We start from the raw sequence: 15,404 nt of genomic DNA, 5'->3' as shown, positions 1-15,404 counted from the left end.
TTATTGTGCTGATCATTGCACAATATATACCATATATCAAATCATATGCAGCTTAAGTTTGCACCTGCTTATGCCCATTCTATCTCAGTAAAGCCGTTTTTAAGGAAGCATGGAAGCCATATGCTTTTTTTAAAAGCTTTACTGAGGTGGAATTGGCATAATGTGTAAGATGAAACTGCACCTCATTGGCTGACCTAACACAATTTTTTAAAATTTTGTGATAAATTTAAAATGTGCTATTTTAACCAGTGTTAAGGGTACGGTGCCTTGGCATTAATGGTTACCTTAATGATGTTGTGTAAGCATCATCACTATTTCTAAAACTTGCTCATCACTTCCAGCGCATCTCTGTAACCATTAAACTCGTTCTCCCTTTCCCCTCCAAGAAAAAAATTTCAATTTCATAACCCCAAGAAAATCACCATTTGTTGGTAAAAAGAGAATAATAAAGGATTTTCAGGAGAATTTTCATTTGAGAAAAATCCATGTACCCGGCCTGAAATGAGCTCACAAGTTCTGTTACTGTTTTTAATTATTTTTATTGGCAGATCAGAGTAATCATTTCTAAAGGAATAGAAAAATTTTTTTAATAAAGAGGGGAAGGGCATGGGTGCCTGGGTGGCTCCGTTGGTTAAGTGTCCGACTCTTGATCTCAGCTCAGGTCTTGATCTCAGGGTCATGAGTTCAAGCTTCGCATTGTAGCATCTCCCTGCAGGGCACGGAGCCTACTTAAGGAAAAAAAAAAAAAAGGGGTGAAGGGCAGTTAGGTCAGAAAAGAGCCAAGAAAACCATCTAGTTCTACCTCCATATACATAAGGAAATTGAAATCAAAAGGGGTAAAATGAAGGCATTAGATAATCTTTAAGATGGTTTTCCAGTTTTGTCATTCATGATTCTATGAAATAAGACTTGTGCAGTTTTGTTACAAAAAATTTAACGACAAACAAATATGCTCATAATATATATGAACCAAGCAGTTTATTTATTTTAACCAAGCAGGTTTTTTTTTTAAGATTTTATTTATTTTGACAGAGAGAGAGAGACACAGTGAAAGAGGGACCACAAGCAGGGGGAGTGGGAGAGGGAGAAGCAGGCTTCCTGCCGAGCAGGGAGCCCGATGCGGGGCTCGATCCCAGGACTCTGGGATCATGACCTGAGCTGAAGGCAGTCGCGTAACGGCTGAGCCACCCAGGCACCCCTTTAACCAAGCAGTTTAAAAACTATAGAAATCATTTTTTTTTTTTGCTAAAACACACAGCAAAAAATGTAGATTAAAAATGGCCATTATCTTTGTGGGGTAAGGATATAAGAATTAATTTTTTGATATTTGCTTGTTTAAAAAAATAACAGCTTTCTTGAGGTGTGATTTACATCAGGCTTTCCCACTGCAAGTGGGAACTAGTGGATGCTGAGTGAGCTTATAGGGCATACAACACTCTTATCCACAAAGACCCAGCATGCCCACTTGCAGTCAATCTTCGTTCCTATCCTGGCTTCCGACAACCACTAATCTACTTATAGATTTGCCTTTTCTGGACACATACACATGGCATCATTCACATGTGGTCTTTTGCCTCTGGCTTCTTTAACCTAGTGTAACGTTTTCAAGCTTTATGCTGTAGCAAGTATCAGGAGTGTTCCTTTTTGTTGCTGGAAATACTTCATTGTATGGATATATCATAGTTTGTTTATCCACACACCAACTGATGAACATTTGGATTGTCTCCACTTTTTGGCTATTGTGAATAATGCTGTTATGAACATTTGCAGACAAGTCTTTGTGTGCACATATGTTTTCATTTCTCTCTCTTTTTTTTAAGATTTTATTTATTTGACAGAGAGAGACACAGCGAGAGGGAACACAAGCAGGGGGAGTGGGAGAGGGAGAAGCAGGCTTCCCGCTGAGCAGGGAGCCTGATGTGGGACTCGATCCCAGGACCCTGGGACCATGACCTGAGCTGATGCTTAATGACTGAGCCACCCAGGTGCCCCTGTTTTCATTTCTCTAGGTTACATACTTAGGAGTGGAATTGCTGGGTAATATGGTAAAGTTATGTATAACTCTTTAAGGAACTACTATATTGTCTTCCAAACTGACTGTTTCTACATTCCCACCAGCTCTGCACAAGGGTGAGAGTACCAGCTTCTCCACATCCCCACCAACACTTGCTATTCTCTCTCATTTTTAATAGCCATTTTAGTGGGTGTGAAGTTGTATCCCAGTATAGTTTTAATTTGCATTTCCCTAGTGACTAGTGATTGAATATATATGCTATTAGCCATTCCTCTATCTTTTGTAAAATTCTGTTCAAATATTTTGCCCATTTAAAAAATAGTATTGTTTGTCTTATTGAGCTGTAAGAGCTCTTTATATATTCTGTATTTATTTTCTTTAACATTGTGGTTTGTCTTTTCGTTTTTAATGGTGTATTTTGAAATACAAAATATTTTTATTTTGATAATGGGCAGTTTATCAATGTTTGCTTCTTTGGATTGTCCTTTTCTTGCCTAATCCAAGGTTACAGAAACTTTAGACTTATGTTTTCTTGTAAAAGTTTTATAATTTTAGCTCTGATATTTAGGTCTAGGATCCATTTTGAGTTAATTTCTCATGTATGTATGGTAAGGGTCTAAAGTCATTGTTGCATGTGAGTAATTATGCTAGTACTATTTATTGAAAAGACTGCTCTTTCCCTATTAAATTGCTTTGACACCTTTGTGAAATATCAATGGATCATAAATGTAAGATTTTATTACCGGCTTCTTAATACTGTTCCATTGATCTTTGATTGTCTTTCCTTGTGTCAGTACCACATTATGTTGATTACTGTTGCTTTAGGGCAGTGGTTCTCAGCTCAGGGTGGTTTTGCCCTACGTCCCCCAGGAGACCTTTGGCAATGTCGGAAGACGTGTTTGGTTGTCCTAACTGTGGGGGAGAAGGGGTGCTGCTGGTATGGGGGGGAGCGGTCAAGGGCAGTGGTAGTATTTATTGACTCCCTGATAACAATTTACTCTTAAGTTTGTTTGCATATCAATTTTTTATTGAAAAATGGACATTTTGGGCGCCTGGGTGGCGCAGTTGGTTAAGCGACTGCCTTCGGCTCAGGTCATGATCCTGGAGTCCCTGGATCGAGTCCCGCATTGGGCTCCCTGCTCAGCAGGGAGTCTGCTTCTCCCTCTGACCCTCACCCCTCTCATACTCTCTCTCTCATTCTCTCTCTCAAATAAATAAATAAAATCTTAAAAAAAAAAAAGATAAAAGTCCTCATATTTAAAAAAAAAAAAAAGAAAGAAAAATGGACATTTTAGGGGCGCCTGGGTGGCTCAGTCAGTTAAGCATCCAACTCTTGATTTCAGCTCAGGTCCTGATCTCAGGGCCGTGGGATCGATCCCCACATCAGGCTCCGCACTCAGCCTGAAGCTGGCTTGTCCCTCCTGCTCTGCTCCTCCCCTCTACCTCTCTCCTCTCTCTCTCTCTCAAATAAATAAATAAAATCCTAAAAAAAGAGAGAGAGAGAGAAAAATGGACATTTTAGGTAATATATTTTTGTAGCAACTCTGGATTCTGATCTGTTCTCCACCCAAAGAGGAGGTGGTTGTTGCTACAGCTGTTTTTTATTTGTTTAGTGATTTCCTTGGACTAATTGTGTGGAGATTGTCTTTCCTGGCCACTGATGTGTCTGCTCAGTTTTGTATTTTTAAATCTTGTTTATATTTTTATTTTTTTATTATTTTTTAAAAGATTTTTTATTTATTTGAGAGGGAGAAGGAGAAACAGACTCCCTGCGGAGCAAGGAGCCCGACGACCAGGGCTCCATCCCAGGACCATGACCTGAGCCGAAGGCAGACGCTTCACGACTGAGCCCCCCAGGTGCCCCTAAATCTTGTTTGTATTTTTAGATCTGGCTTCCTGGAGCCAACCCTGTGTCAGCATAGCTTGGAGATCAGTCAATAATTTGTACAACAAAAGTTGTACTCAAATACCTTTAGCCAGTAAGGGCTTCCACCCTTTGCCACTGGATCTGTGTGTAGGTTGGGGAACACATTTCAGTGTTCAGGCAGTTGACAAGTCTTCCCTAGCTTTTTACCCGGGGCCCTCCTGTGTGTGTTTTGCCTGTATGCAAGGCCTCACACTCAGCCAGGAATGTGTATGAATGTCCAGGGCTCCCTCTGGTCTCCCCTGAATGTGTGCACTGCCCTGCTTTTGTGCACAGCCTTCCAGCCCGCCAGGGATGTGTGGCAAGCTCTAGTATGGCCGTGTCATTCCCCGGATCTATCTCCCTGGGACATTTCTGGCCAATGTGCCTTGTCCCAACCACAACCAAAACCTCAAGCTAGCCCTGTTCACCTTTCCTATTCATTTGCCACTGAGGTGGCTTCTGTCTCTAACAATGCCCAAGGGCATGTTTTCTGCACACCACTCCAGATCAAGTCGTCCCCTCCCAGCTTCTCCTGCCCTTGCTATAACTGTCGCCCAGATGGAGCTGGAAGGGAGCAGAAGGAAGCTGGACTAGAAAATGTGAATGTGATGCATAAGATAATTAGTATGGTTATTATATTCCACACACATTTATCGAACTTCTACCCACTGTTTCCAGAGCTCTAAAAAGCTTCAAAGATACATAAATCAAAATAGAATCTCCACCCTCATCTAGGGAGGGACTTGGCCTGCTTAATATTGTGACAAATGCTCTAATAGAGGAAAGCCTTGTGTGTTCTCTATAGTAGGAGGAGTACATAATCTAGCTTAGGAGGATGGGCTTGGAGGAGAGAGGGTAGTCAAGAGCGATTCTTCAGGTCACTGACATTGGAACTGAAGTGAGTTTGAAGATAAGGGGGAAAGGAGCTATCTGATACGGCAAAGATAGCTGAAGAAGCCAGGGGGTATAATTTCCAAAGGTGGGAAGACTAGCCTTGAACTTGAGAAAAGATACCCACTTCACAGAGACCCATAAAACCATCCTCTCCAGCAGTCCTTTTCAGGCCCCGAGACTGCACCGCCCACCGCACAGGGTAGGTCCACAGGGACACCCCCACCCCCACCCCCAACGAGGGTCCCGGCAGTGGCTCTCCCTTCTGAAAGCCTGGGTTCAGCCATCTGCAAGGAGAGACAAAAAAAGAATGTATTTAGGAAGTGGTTAAGGGACTCCCCTGGAAATATCTTTCGAAAATACTCATCAAAACTTTGGATGACTCCAAGATGAATGAGCGTGGGCAGGGTGTTTTGAAACAGTTCAGCGGTGGGAAGCCGGAAATGCACGCCACTAGAGGGCGGTCGTCTCAATTTCCTTGTTCATTCGCTCTTCAGCTGGTCGAAGCGTGGCAGGCTAGAGCTGCAGGGAAACCTCTTGCTTTTTCAATACACCCTAACGTTGGCTAACGGAGGATGCCCCAGCTCCGGGCTGCGGGGCAAAGTGAGACCAAGGACTCGCTGGGACCTCCAGCGGCCTCGACACCCGGTCCCGCCTGCCCCGGAGCTTGTGCGCCACTGAAACCAAGTCCCCCACGGAATGTGGGCCGAGTGGAAGACAGACGTCGCCTGAAAAACGCTTTAACATTCCCCTCCAAATATGACCCCTCCCTTCCTTTAAAGGCTTTGAACTAATAGGTACGAGTTATTAGAAGATGAAAAATACCTCCAGTCAGAAGAGAGACCTAGACAAATTCTAATTCGAACCCTACAAACGATTTTAGCTCACATGGGACACATTGCGGATTGGTATACGTAATGACATTTTATAAATCAAATGATAATTGCTCACCGTGTTTCTTATTTATACAACTCCGCTTAAGTCCTTTCGGAATTACTTTTTCCTGAAACATTTCTTGAGCATCCATGTGCCAAGCACTGTGCCTGGTGCTGGAGATCCAGCACCAACTCTGACAGGTGTGGATCCGCTGGGCTAGAAGAGGGTGGACCCGCAAGCCGAAGAGCATGCTTTCTAGCAAAGGTGTGTACCAAATGCCACCGGAGCTGGGAAGAGAGCACTGCTGGGGGACGGGCACAGGAGGCTAGGACAGCGACCCAATGAAATAATGCGCCCTGACTGTGAGGGAGTCCCTCAAGGAGGAGAGTGCCTTTTCCAGCCACCAGGCCTTGGAGGCGGGGCTGCCGGGCGGTCAGCGCAGTGCCCTGTGGCAGCGAACTGGGGGCCGACCCGACAGGTACCTGGCCCGACACTTGAGACCTGCGATGACTCACAGTCACCTGGGTGACTGATCGAGGGAGATGGGATGGCTCTGTGGTTTTGAAGGGTCTGTGTAGAGAACCTGTTGGTGGGGGCCAGTGAAGAGTCTACTGAAATAATCCAGGTGAGGAACGATGGTGGCTCAAGACCAGTGGTGAGGGCAGTGATTTTGTCAGTCTTCTGAAGCTAAAGCCAACCTGACTCGTTCACTGGTTGGTGATGACCGTGAACGGAAGAGAGAACTCAAGGTCGGTCGGCGCCCAGGTGTGTGACCCAAGCACCCGGCAGGATGGGGTTACCACTTACTGAATGGGAAAGACAAAGATTTGGGAGGGGCGCACTGAGGCCTTTGCTCTTGCGCACATGCAGTTCCTGCTGGACCTGGAAGCGCATGGGGAACATAAACAGTGGGCAGTGTGAGCCTGGAATTCAGGAGAGTCTGGGCCGGGGGGTGGAACTTTGGCTGGTGGTGTGCACAGCGCCGCTGAGACGCGTGGAGCTCACGAAGGGGGCGCGTGCCGGGGTCCCCGGGAGGCGCCGGGAGAGCCTGAGAGCAAGGGAAGACCTCGGCTGCTCAATGGGCAGACAGGGGAGGGAAATAGCCTGGGCCAGAGGAGCCCAGGATGGACACAGGCAGTGTGTGCATGGGGGATGGGGGACAGGAGGGAGGGAAGTGGGTGTTGTGCATGCAGAAGAGTGTGAGTTATATATGGGTAAAGGGGTCTGTTCACGGTGGGGGTGGGTGTCCTGGGCTGGCTCCTAACCCCCCCTACCGGAATCCCATGTCTCCTGACTGTAGAGAAGCTCAGGGTAGGGGGCCAGCAGGAACACCTCCACTCCTGCACTTAGTGAAGGGCATTGCAAGCCAGAAAGGATGAGGTCCAAGGCAGCCGACCAAACCCCTGCCCTGCATGGAGGGCCCGACGCAGCCCCCACTTCTTTTCCTCATCAAGGTAGACAGATGTCCTCGAAGAGCCACCTGATGTGGCTTTGGGCCTGTGTCTGTCAGTGTTCTTCCATGCAAGGAGCAGAAACCCAATCTGGTCACTTAAGCGAAAGGGCTTTATGACAAGGATACACGGGGACTCAGACCACCTGCAGAAAGGTGGAGGTCAGGCGAGGACAATGGGTGGGAACCAGGGAGTCAGGAAGCCGGGCCACCGAAACCCCCAGGCAGGAACCCCGCGACTCGTTCTTAGTGGCCCCTTGCTTTGCAACCCCATGCGAGGTTTGAAGTTTGTGTTTGGGGTAAATAGTGGCGGGCGGTCCAGTTGCTCACTCTGGCTAGCAGGGAGAAGGAGACTTGGCCCACTGAGACTCATGTCTCAAGGATTCCCTAAAACTTGGAAGGCTGTCTGGGTGCTGGCAAGCAGCAACAACAGAAAAGACAGATAATCTATAAAGTCAAAGTCAAACCCTCGAGGTTCAAATCCCAGGACACCGTGTGACCACGAGCCACGGATCTACCATCCCGAAGGATCCATCTTCTCATGTGAAAAATGGGATAATAATACACCTCTAATAGGGTGGTCGTGAAGATCAAGTTGCTTGTCCCACACGGCATCGCAAGGCCAGACCGAGGCGTCCGGGCTTTACTCAAGGACCCGCCACTTGACTCCCAGGCTGCCGTAGCTTCCACGGGCCAGGGTGGCTGCATACGTCCTGTGGAGACTAGACATCCCTCTGTAACTCAGGCTCCTGCTATTCAGCTTGACAATTACACCCTTGTATCCCGAGGCCTTCTGAAATGGCAGGCACCCTGATACTCACATCACAGGCATCATTTTATGTAATCCTCATAACAAAGCATGACGTAGGTACTAGGGTCGCTCCTGTGTTCCGATGAGGCAACTGAGGCTCCGAGAGCCTAAGTAGCTTCCCCATGGTCCTTTGAGATGGGAGCGCATCCTACTAACCGCTAAACAGGACCACCTCGACCATGGCTGATGGAGCCCACCTGTGGGCCTGGCTCCAGCCCCCTTAGCTCACAGCATGAAGCCAACCTGCCCCCAGAGCCAGTGCCCACCGGGAAGGTTACAGGGATCCTGCCGTTTCCTTCAGAGCTGGGTGGGGGCGGGGGGCAGCCCTTCTTCCCCATCCTGGTCCAAGCGTGTGACCAGGGCGAGGGGAGTCCTGCTGCAGCTCTGGGCTGCCCACCCAAGAGCTCAGACACCCAGCCAGCCTCCTCCTTTGGGGCCCAGAGGAAGCAGCAGCAGACCAGGCTCCTCTCGGAAGCCACGCTGAGCACCATGCGGTCCCCAAAGAGCTCTGGAACGAGCAGAGGACAGGAGAGTGCTAGAGGCCTCCCAGGCGTGCCAAGGATATTCCCTCGAAAAGGGCACCAGTGCGACGCAAGGGCGTGCAGTTTGCCCCGTGCATGCGGGGCCTGGCGCCCTTCCGACCAGGTACCCGGGGAAGGCCGCGCTGTGCCTGCTGGATGGAGGGAAGCAGGTCACACCTGGCTCCCGAGGGGATGGTTTCATTTTACTCCTCTGATGAAATGTTTCTAAGAAATGTAAAATGAAACATTCTGAGGGTTGGGTATTTTTCCACTTGGCAAACACCTGTGATTTATAGGGCACAGGTTACTCCTCCCTTGCTCTGTCTTTTCCTTCTTCCTCCACCCCCATTCCCCGGCAGCCCAGTGCAGGTCAAGATCAGCTCAGCTCCCCTGGCTTGTGGGGCCCCGGGGGAGAGTGTCTGGAGAGGACCACCACCAGCGCCCTCCAGAGCCCACGGCAGGTGCTCGCCGGCCAGCGCAGTCCGCTACAAAGTAAGTCAGGGAGTCTGGGGTCTCTGTGGCCCCTCCAGGAGCCAGGAGATGCCAGAAGAGATGGTCTGGTTCCCAGCAACATCAGGAGAGCAGAAGATGCAAAGGGCAGAGCCACCCAGCACCCCTTAGCCACAGGGCGAGTGAAGCTTCCCTTAGCTCACACCTTGGGCTTAAGAACCAACAGCCTCCACTTAAAAAGGAGCTACCATTTTTTTTTTTTTTTAAATCTAGCTTGAAGGGGTCCTGGAGACTGTCATTGGAGACAATTTGCAAATAAGAAACAAAAAAAAAGAGAAAAGAAAGAAAGAAAACAGAGAGAGAGGGAGGGAGGAAGCTTTTGTCAAATTCATTCATGCAACCTTTGTTTATTTAGAAAGCACATTTTGTAATCATTAGTGCTGAGTTAGTGGAGGGTTTACAAAGATTGTTATATTTAGTCCCTGGCCTCAAGGACCTATCACTATATTGTCATTTCTGCTCTGCTCTCAGGATGATCTGAATCAGGACAAGCACCCTGGAAAGGGCTTTATCCCATCTGGTCTTCTTGTCAGTGAATTTTAGATCTGGCTTGTTCTGGTGCAGGTGCCTCGGCTAACAAGTAGACGAAGACAGTTTTCAGTAGAGTTAGTGTAGCTAGGATGGGTTTGTTCAACTCAGCAAGCACTGAGCGGGCATCTGTTATATGGCACGCATGGGGCTGGGCGCCAGGGTGCGGAGGTGAGTGAGGTCAGTCCCTGTTCTCAAGAAGATCCCAGTCTAAACACATCCAGACTGCAAGGTGGACTAAATACTGTAAAAAGACATGACGTGCTGTGGACAGTGAGGGTAAGGTCCCACGGCTGGGAATCAGGAAGGTTTTCTGAAGGAGAAGGCATTAGAGAGTAAAAACAACCCTCCCCCCCCCCCAACTCTGCACTGTCTCTCTGTCCTATCCCAATCTATTTATTCCCTCCCTTAATCATTCATGCATACATTCAGCAAATATTTATTGAGCTCCAAGGTGTCCTAGGCACTGTGCTAGCCTTGCGAGTACAGTGGTGAGCAGCACAGATCAAGTCCCAGGCTTTTGTATGCATTCCACTAGGTGGGGATGGGCCAAAGACACCAGCCAATGAAGGGACAAACATACTGCCATGTCGGCGATGGTGAGTGTTACAAATTAAAATAAGGTGCAGGGGACACATAGCTCAGTGCACGCAGGGGAGGACTGTGTGTTCCATTTCAAGTACAGCATTACAGAAGCTCTCTCCAAGTTGGAGACGTTTGGGCAGAGACCTGAATGAAGTGGCAGAGTGAGCCTGGGAGCTCTGGGGGGGGGAAGAGTATCCCCAGCAGAGGGAACCAGCAAGCACAAAGGCCCTGGGGTAGGAACGTGATTGATGACCAGGTGGCAGGAGTTTTGTGAATGAGGGGAATGGTGGGTGGAGAGGCAAGCAGGGGCCAGGTGAGGAGTTTGGATTGTATTCTAAGGGTGATGGGAGGCCACGGGAGGATTTGAACAGGGACTCAGATCATCTGACATGCGTGTTGAAGAGATTATTGTGGCCGTAAAAGGTCAAGGAGGGAAGCGAGGAGGACTTACGGAGTATTTTCAGTTTGAGGAACAAAAAATAGAGTTGACCTTTCCGATATAGGGAAATAACAAGAGGAGTAAGGCTCGGGGCGGGGATTTCAGGGGCTCAGGTTTGGGCATACCAAATTCCAAGTGCCTGTTAGATGTACCTGAGTGGAGACACTGAGCAGACAGTTGGATCTGAACTTTAGGGACTAGTCAGAAACACCATGGCCACGCAGAAGGCCAAGTAGATGAGGACTACCAAGAGTTCTTTCAGATTTGGCCTATAGGAAATTATAGAACCTCCTTCGCTGGAGCAATACCAGTAGCATAATGGGGTAAAAACCAAATTGTGGGTGTAAGACAGTGAGTATAGATTATGCTTCCAGAAGAACCAACTTTGGGCTTTGTTCATTCCCTTTTTCTTTGTTTCCTATTGCATTAATTTCCACCCTTATCTTTATTTACCTCCTTCTATTTTCTTCGGGCTTTCTGTTCTGCTAATTTCGTGGAGGGGAGCCTCACCTAATTAATTTTCAGCTTTCCTTCTTTTCTGAGGCAAGTGTTTCGGGTAGAAAAGTTTCCAAACATCACATATGCTGCATTGCACAAGTTTTAAAATGTGGTGATTATGCCGTCGTTTTGTTCTGAGGATTTCTAAATTTCCATTGTGAATGGAAATTCTTTGACCCCCTCCTCCTGTCTCATCCCCAGCAAGGATGCAATTATAAAGAGAAGTTTACTATAGAAGGGCCACAAAAATGACAGGCAGATCTGAATAACAAAGACATGTAAATTCTAGAAATAAAAAGTGTAACCACTGCAATGAAAATCACATTCACTAAATTGAACAGAAGAGGAGATGACACATTGAAAGAGAATTTATTCAGAGCGCCGCAAAGAAATATAAGAATATGGAGAAAAAGAAAGAGAAGTTAAAAGCATCAAAGATAGAATGAGGCCTATTATGCCCGATTGGAGTTCTGGAAGGAGAATAAAGATAAAATGGAGCTGAGGCGGTCGATATTGAAGAGATCCCAGAAATGATGCAAAACACCGATGAACCCGCAGGTCCAGGACTCGCAACATATGGGAAGCAGGATAAATTAAAAACAAATCCACGCCTAGACACGCGGTTTTGAAATGGGAAGACATCAAAGACAGAGAGAAGACCTTGAAAATCACCAGAGAGAAAATACAGATCCCTTGAAAAGGACAGTTGGAAGGAGGCCAACTTCTCAGCAGAACAACGGAAGTGAGGAGACTGACCATACTGGGTCAAGCGGAAAGAGCTGTCCACCTAGATCTGTGCCCTCTGCAAAAGAGCTGTTCAGGGGCGCCTGGGTGGCTCAGTTGGTTGGGCATCTGCCTTCAGCTCAGGTCAAGATCCCAGGGTCTTGGGATGAGTCCCACATCGGGCTCCCTGCTCAGTGGGGAGTCTGCTTCTGCCTCTCCCACCGCCCCTCCTCCCTTGGCTTGTGCTCACTCTCTTGCTGTCTCTCTCTCTGTGTCAAATAAATAAATAAAATCTTTAAATAAAAGGGGGGAGGGCTGTTCCAGAATAAAGGCCAAGTATCTACAGGATGCAAAATTGAGAGCATTTACCACCAAGAGAACTATTCTAAAGAATAAACTTCAAGGAAGAAAATGATGCCAACAGGATGGTGTGATATGCAAGAAAAAACAGTAAGCAAGTGTCACTATATCAATAAACTCTAAATATGTTTTTCCCTGGAGTTAAATATCCTGAACAGCACTGGGAGAGTTCAGAGAGGGAGAAATGGGATGGGGAGGAAGGTCAAGCTCAGCCATAAGATTTTTGGTTAAATATGTACAGTAAACTTTGAAGGGAACCACTAGAAGCATAGAAATAGCACGCGAACATTCCAAATGTGGCGAGACAGAAAAATATGTAATAGAGGAAACAACTTGGTTAATTTTTCTTTTTAAAAGGCCGGAATGAGGAATGACAGGGATGGTCATTTTCAACTAAAACAGTGATGGGCTATTGACGCAAGGCGAGACTAAAAGTTATGGCATAAGTTAGGTGCCCCCGTTGAGGGGTTTACCCTGAGAAAGTGGTGGGTCAGACCAGAGCTTTGGGAAGGTGAGGTTGCCCAGCGCGGAGGGTGCACCCAGGGAGGGGGCAGGAAGCTTCACCACACTGTGGGCCTGAGCTGGGGCTGCGGCAGTGACTGGGGACAGGAGGGGCCGGCTGGGGAGATGAAAAAGTCATCTCCGTCGTCCCGACAGAAAGCCAGCAATGGCCATGCCCTTCCAGTCCAAATGACAGACACAGGCCTCTGATCTCAACCCGGGAAGCGTAGTGCTTGTGCCAAAACCAGGCAGAATTCTGAGCTCCACATCAAGGCCTCTGGAACTGAGAGAGACTGAGCTTATTTTACTTACAAGTGACAAAATTAGTGCCCCAGGCAGTCCGGGCCTTCGAATCCTGCCATCAAGGGAGGGGGCTGTCCAGTCGCCCCGCTGAAAACCTACCTCTTGGCAATTGTCATTTGAAGCTGTGCTCACTCAGAAACTAAAAGAACACTAGGGACTGAGAGACACATACACACAGTATTTAAAAACTACCCATTCCACTGTTACTGCAATAAAAATTCCTCCCACATGAACCAAGCTTGGCTGATTCCAAGTTTCTGCTCTCCCAAGTTCTTCACACCTCACCTGAAAATAATAGATCCTGTGATTTCGGTAGGCTGGGCGGGTTTTCTTTTCACATTTCCTTTTACTGATGAGGAGACAGAGACCCAGAAACTGACGTGGCTTGCCCGAGATCACTCCCCGGTGAGCACAAGGGAGCCGGGGCTGCGTGGTGTGGGCGGGTTTCTCTTTCTGCCGGCAGGTGCAAACTTGTTTGGGTGACAAGAGGGAGTCAGTGGAAGAGAATGGGGCTGACTGCAGCCTCTGTTTCCATCCACCCTCTCCCACTCGTCTTGCTGCTCTTTTTGTAAAGGGGTTTGTACCTCTCTGAAACGGTGACATTTCTGAACATTGTAAACAAACAAAAAAACCTGGAGAGCTTCTAAAGAGAGGCAGAGTACACAAGTCATATTAAAAGGATCAGGAATGGGTTTGGATTTCCCGAACATTACCCTGGAAGAGAGAACATATGGATCATTGCTTTCCAATGTATTCTGTGGGAAAGCGATGTCCAACCTGGAATTTTACATTTGGCCAAACTGTCAAGCATGAGGCTCAAATAAGGACATTTTCAGATAAGCAAGGTTTTAAAAATTTACCACCTGAGGAGATGATGCTTGCAAAATGGCCAAGCTAACATCAATCAGTGTTTGGCCGGAGCCAAAACGCACCATCTGAGACACATGACTAAAGCAGAAATGTTATTGTTAAAGTTTACCTATTAATGTAACTTTTATTACGAAGAGCCTTAGAGGTCGATGTTTAAAGTCTGGCATTATAATGCAGGAAGAAGAATTTGTCAGCATTTCAAGCTGCTAGACTATTCCTGTGGTCATTATATCTGTCATTCAAACAGATGCTCACTTTCAACTGAGTTTGGGTGAGAAAGCTCATTTTAGGGTCTCCTTGCCGGCCCGGGGTACCACTGATGGTGACGTTGTTCCCAAATGATTAATCTTTTTTTTTCTCTATAGTAACTCCAATAATGCTCATCTCCTTTTCAACTCCTGCTTGGAAGATTGGGTTGCTGATGAAGATGCTATTTTGTGGAAGCAGTCCACCAATGGAAGTTTTGTATTGTTGGAATATTTTCATAAGGAAAGCAAATTTTTGCTCTGTTTTTTTTAAACCTTGGATAAACAGGTATGGAAATGAAGTAACAGAATTGGATTTCAGAATAACAGAGTCTTCTATAAATTTCCACGTGTATCTAAGATTTTATTGTGTGTGCAGCAATTTCAGCATCTTCCCTGGAGAAGAATGAAAGGAGGAACTTTGAAATAGGCATAATTCAATATGCTAAGTGAAATAAGTCAAGCAGAGAAAGTCAGTTATCATATGGTTTCGCTTATTTGTGGAACATAAGGAATAGCATGGAGGACATTAGGAGAAGGAAGGGAAAAATGAAGGGGGGGACTCAGAGGGGGAGAGGAACCATGAGAGACTATGGACTCTGAGAAACAAACAGGGTTCTAGAGGGGAGGGGGGTGGAGGGATGGGTTAGCCTGGTGATGGGTATTAGGGAGGGCACGTACTGCATGGAGCACTGGATGTGTTATACGCAAACAATGAATCATGGAACACTACATCAAAAACAGATGATGTACTGTATGGTGACTAAGATAACATAATAAAATTAAAAAAAAAGAAATAGGCAAAATTTAAGAAAAAGTTGTTCTCTGGGGCGCCTGGGTGGCTCAGTTGGTGAAGTGTCTGACTCTTGATTTTGGCTCAGGTCATGATCTCAGGGTCAGGGGGTGGAGTTCTGTGTGGGGCTCTGCGCTGAGCGTGGAGCCTGCTTGGGATTCTCCCTCTCCCTCTGCCCATCCCTCCCTTCTTCACGCGCATCCGTGCGTGCGTGCATGCGTGTGTGTGTGTGCTCTCTCCCTCTCTCAAAAAAAAAAAAAGAAAAAAAGGAAAAGAAAAGAAGAAAAGAAAAGAAAATTTGTTCTCTTAAGGTCTTTCATTTTGGTTACTTCTCCAGCAGAGTCGAGCAAATGAATTAATTTCTGTGCAATCAACCAGTGGGTGTGAGCTGATCCCGCTAAGTTGGGATTATTACCTGACACCTACAAGATTAAGTCATTTTTTAAAAATCAAGCCATCTTTTATAGGTAATAGCTGTTGTTCCATCTGTTTGACCATCTCCTGTAAGTACATGACAAAACAATTCCAGAGTCATGCAGTTTCTCTTCTGCTGAAGACTGATGAAAATGGCCCATTATCT

General features: G+C 46.8%; 1 protein-coding gene across 2 annotated transcripts in view; it reads left to right on the top strand.

Moving 5' to 3' along the window:
* The window catches only part of MAN1A2 (mannosidase alpha class 1A member 2), a 251,056-nt gene extending 236,736 nt beyond the window's left edge, over nucleotides 1–14,320 (top strand). For both annotated transcript variants that reach the window (XM_036071039.2, XM_036071037.2), the window contains exon 13: nucleotides 14,152–14,320. In XM_036071039.2, coding sequence (XP_035926932.1) covers nucleotides 14,152–14,305 — 154 coding nt within the window. In that variant the 3' untranslated portion in view covers nucleotides 14,306–14,320. The remainder of the gene's footprint in view (nucleotides 1–14,151) is intronic.
* Nucleotides 14,321–15,404: the final 1,084 nt, after the last annotated feature.

This window comes from Halichoerus grypus, chromosome 5, assembly GCF_964656455.1.
Source record: "Halichoerus grypus chromosome 5, mHalGry1.hap1.1, whole genome shotgun sequence".
In the NCBI taxonomy this organism is placed as follows: Eukaryota; Metazoa; Chordata; class Mammalia; order Carnivora; family Phocidae; genus Halichoerus; species Halichoerus grypus.
This window is presented reverse-complemented; position numbering and strand designations above follow the sequence as displayed.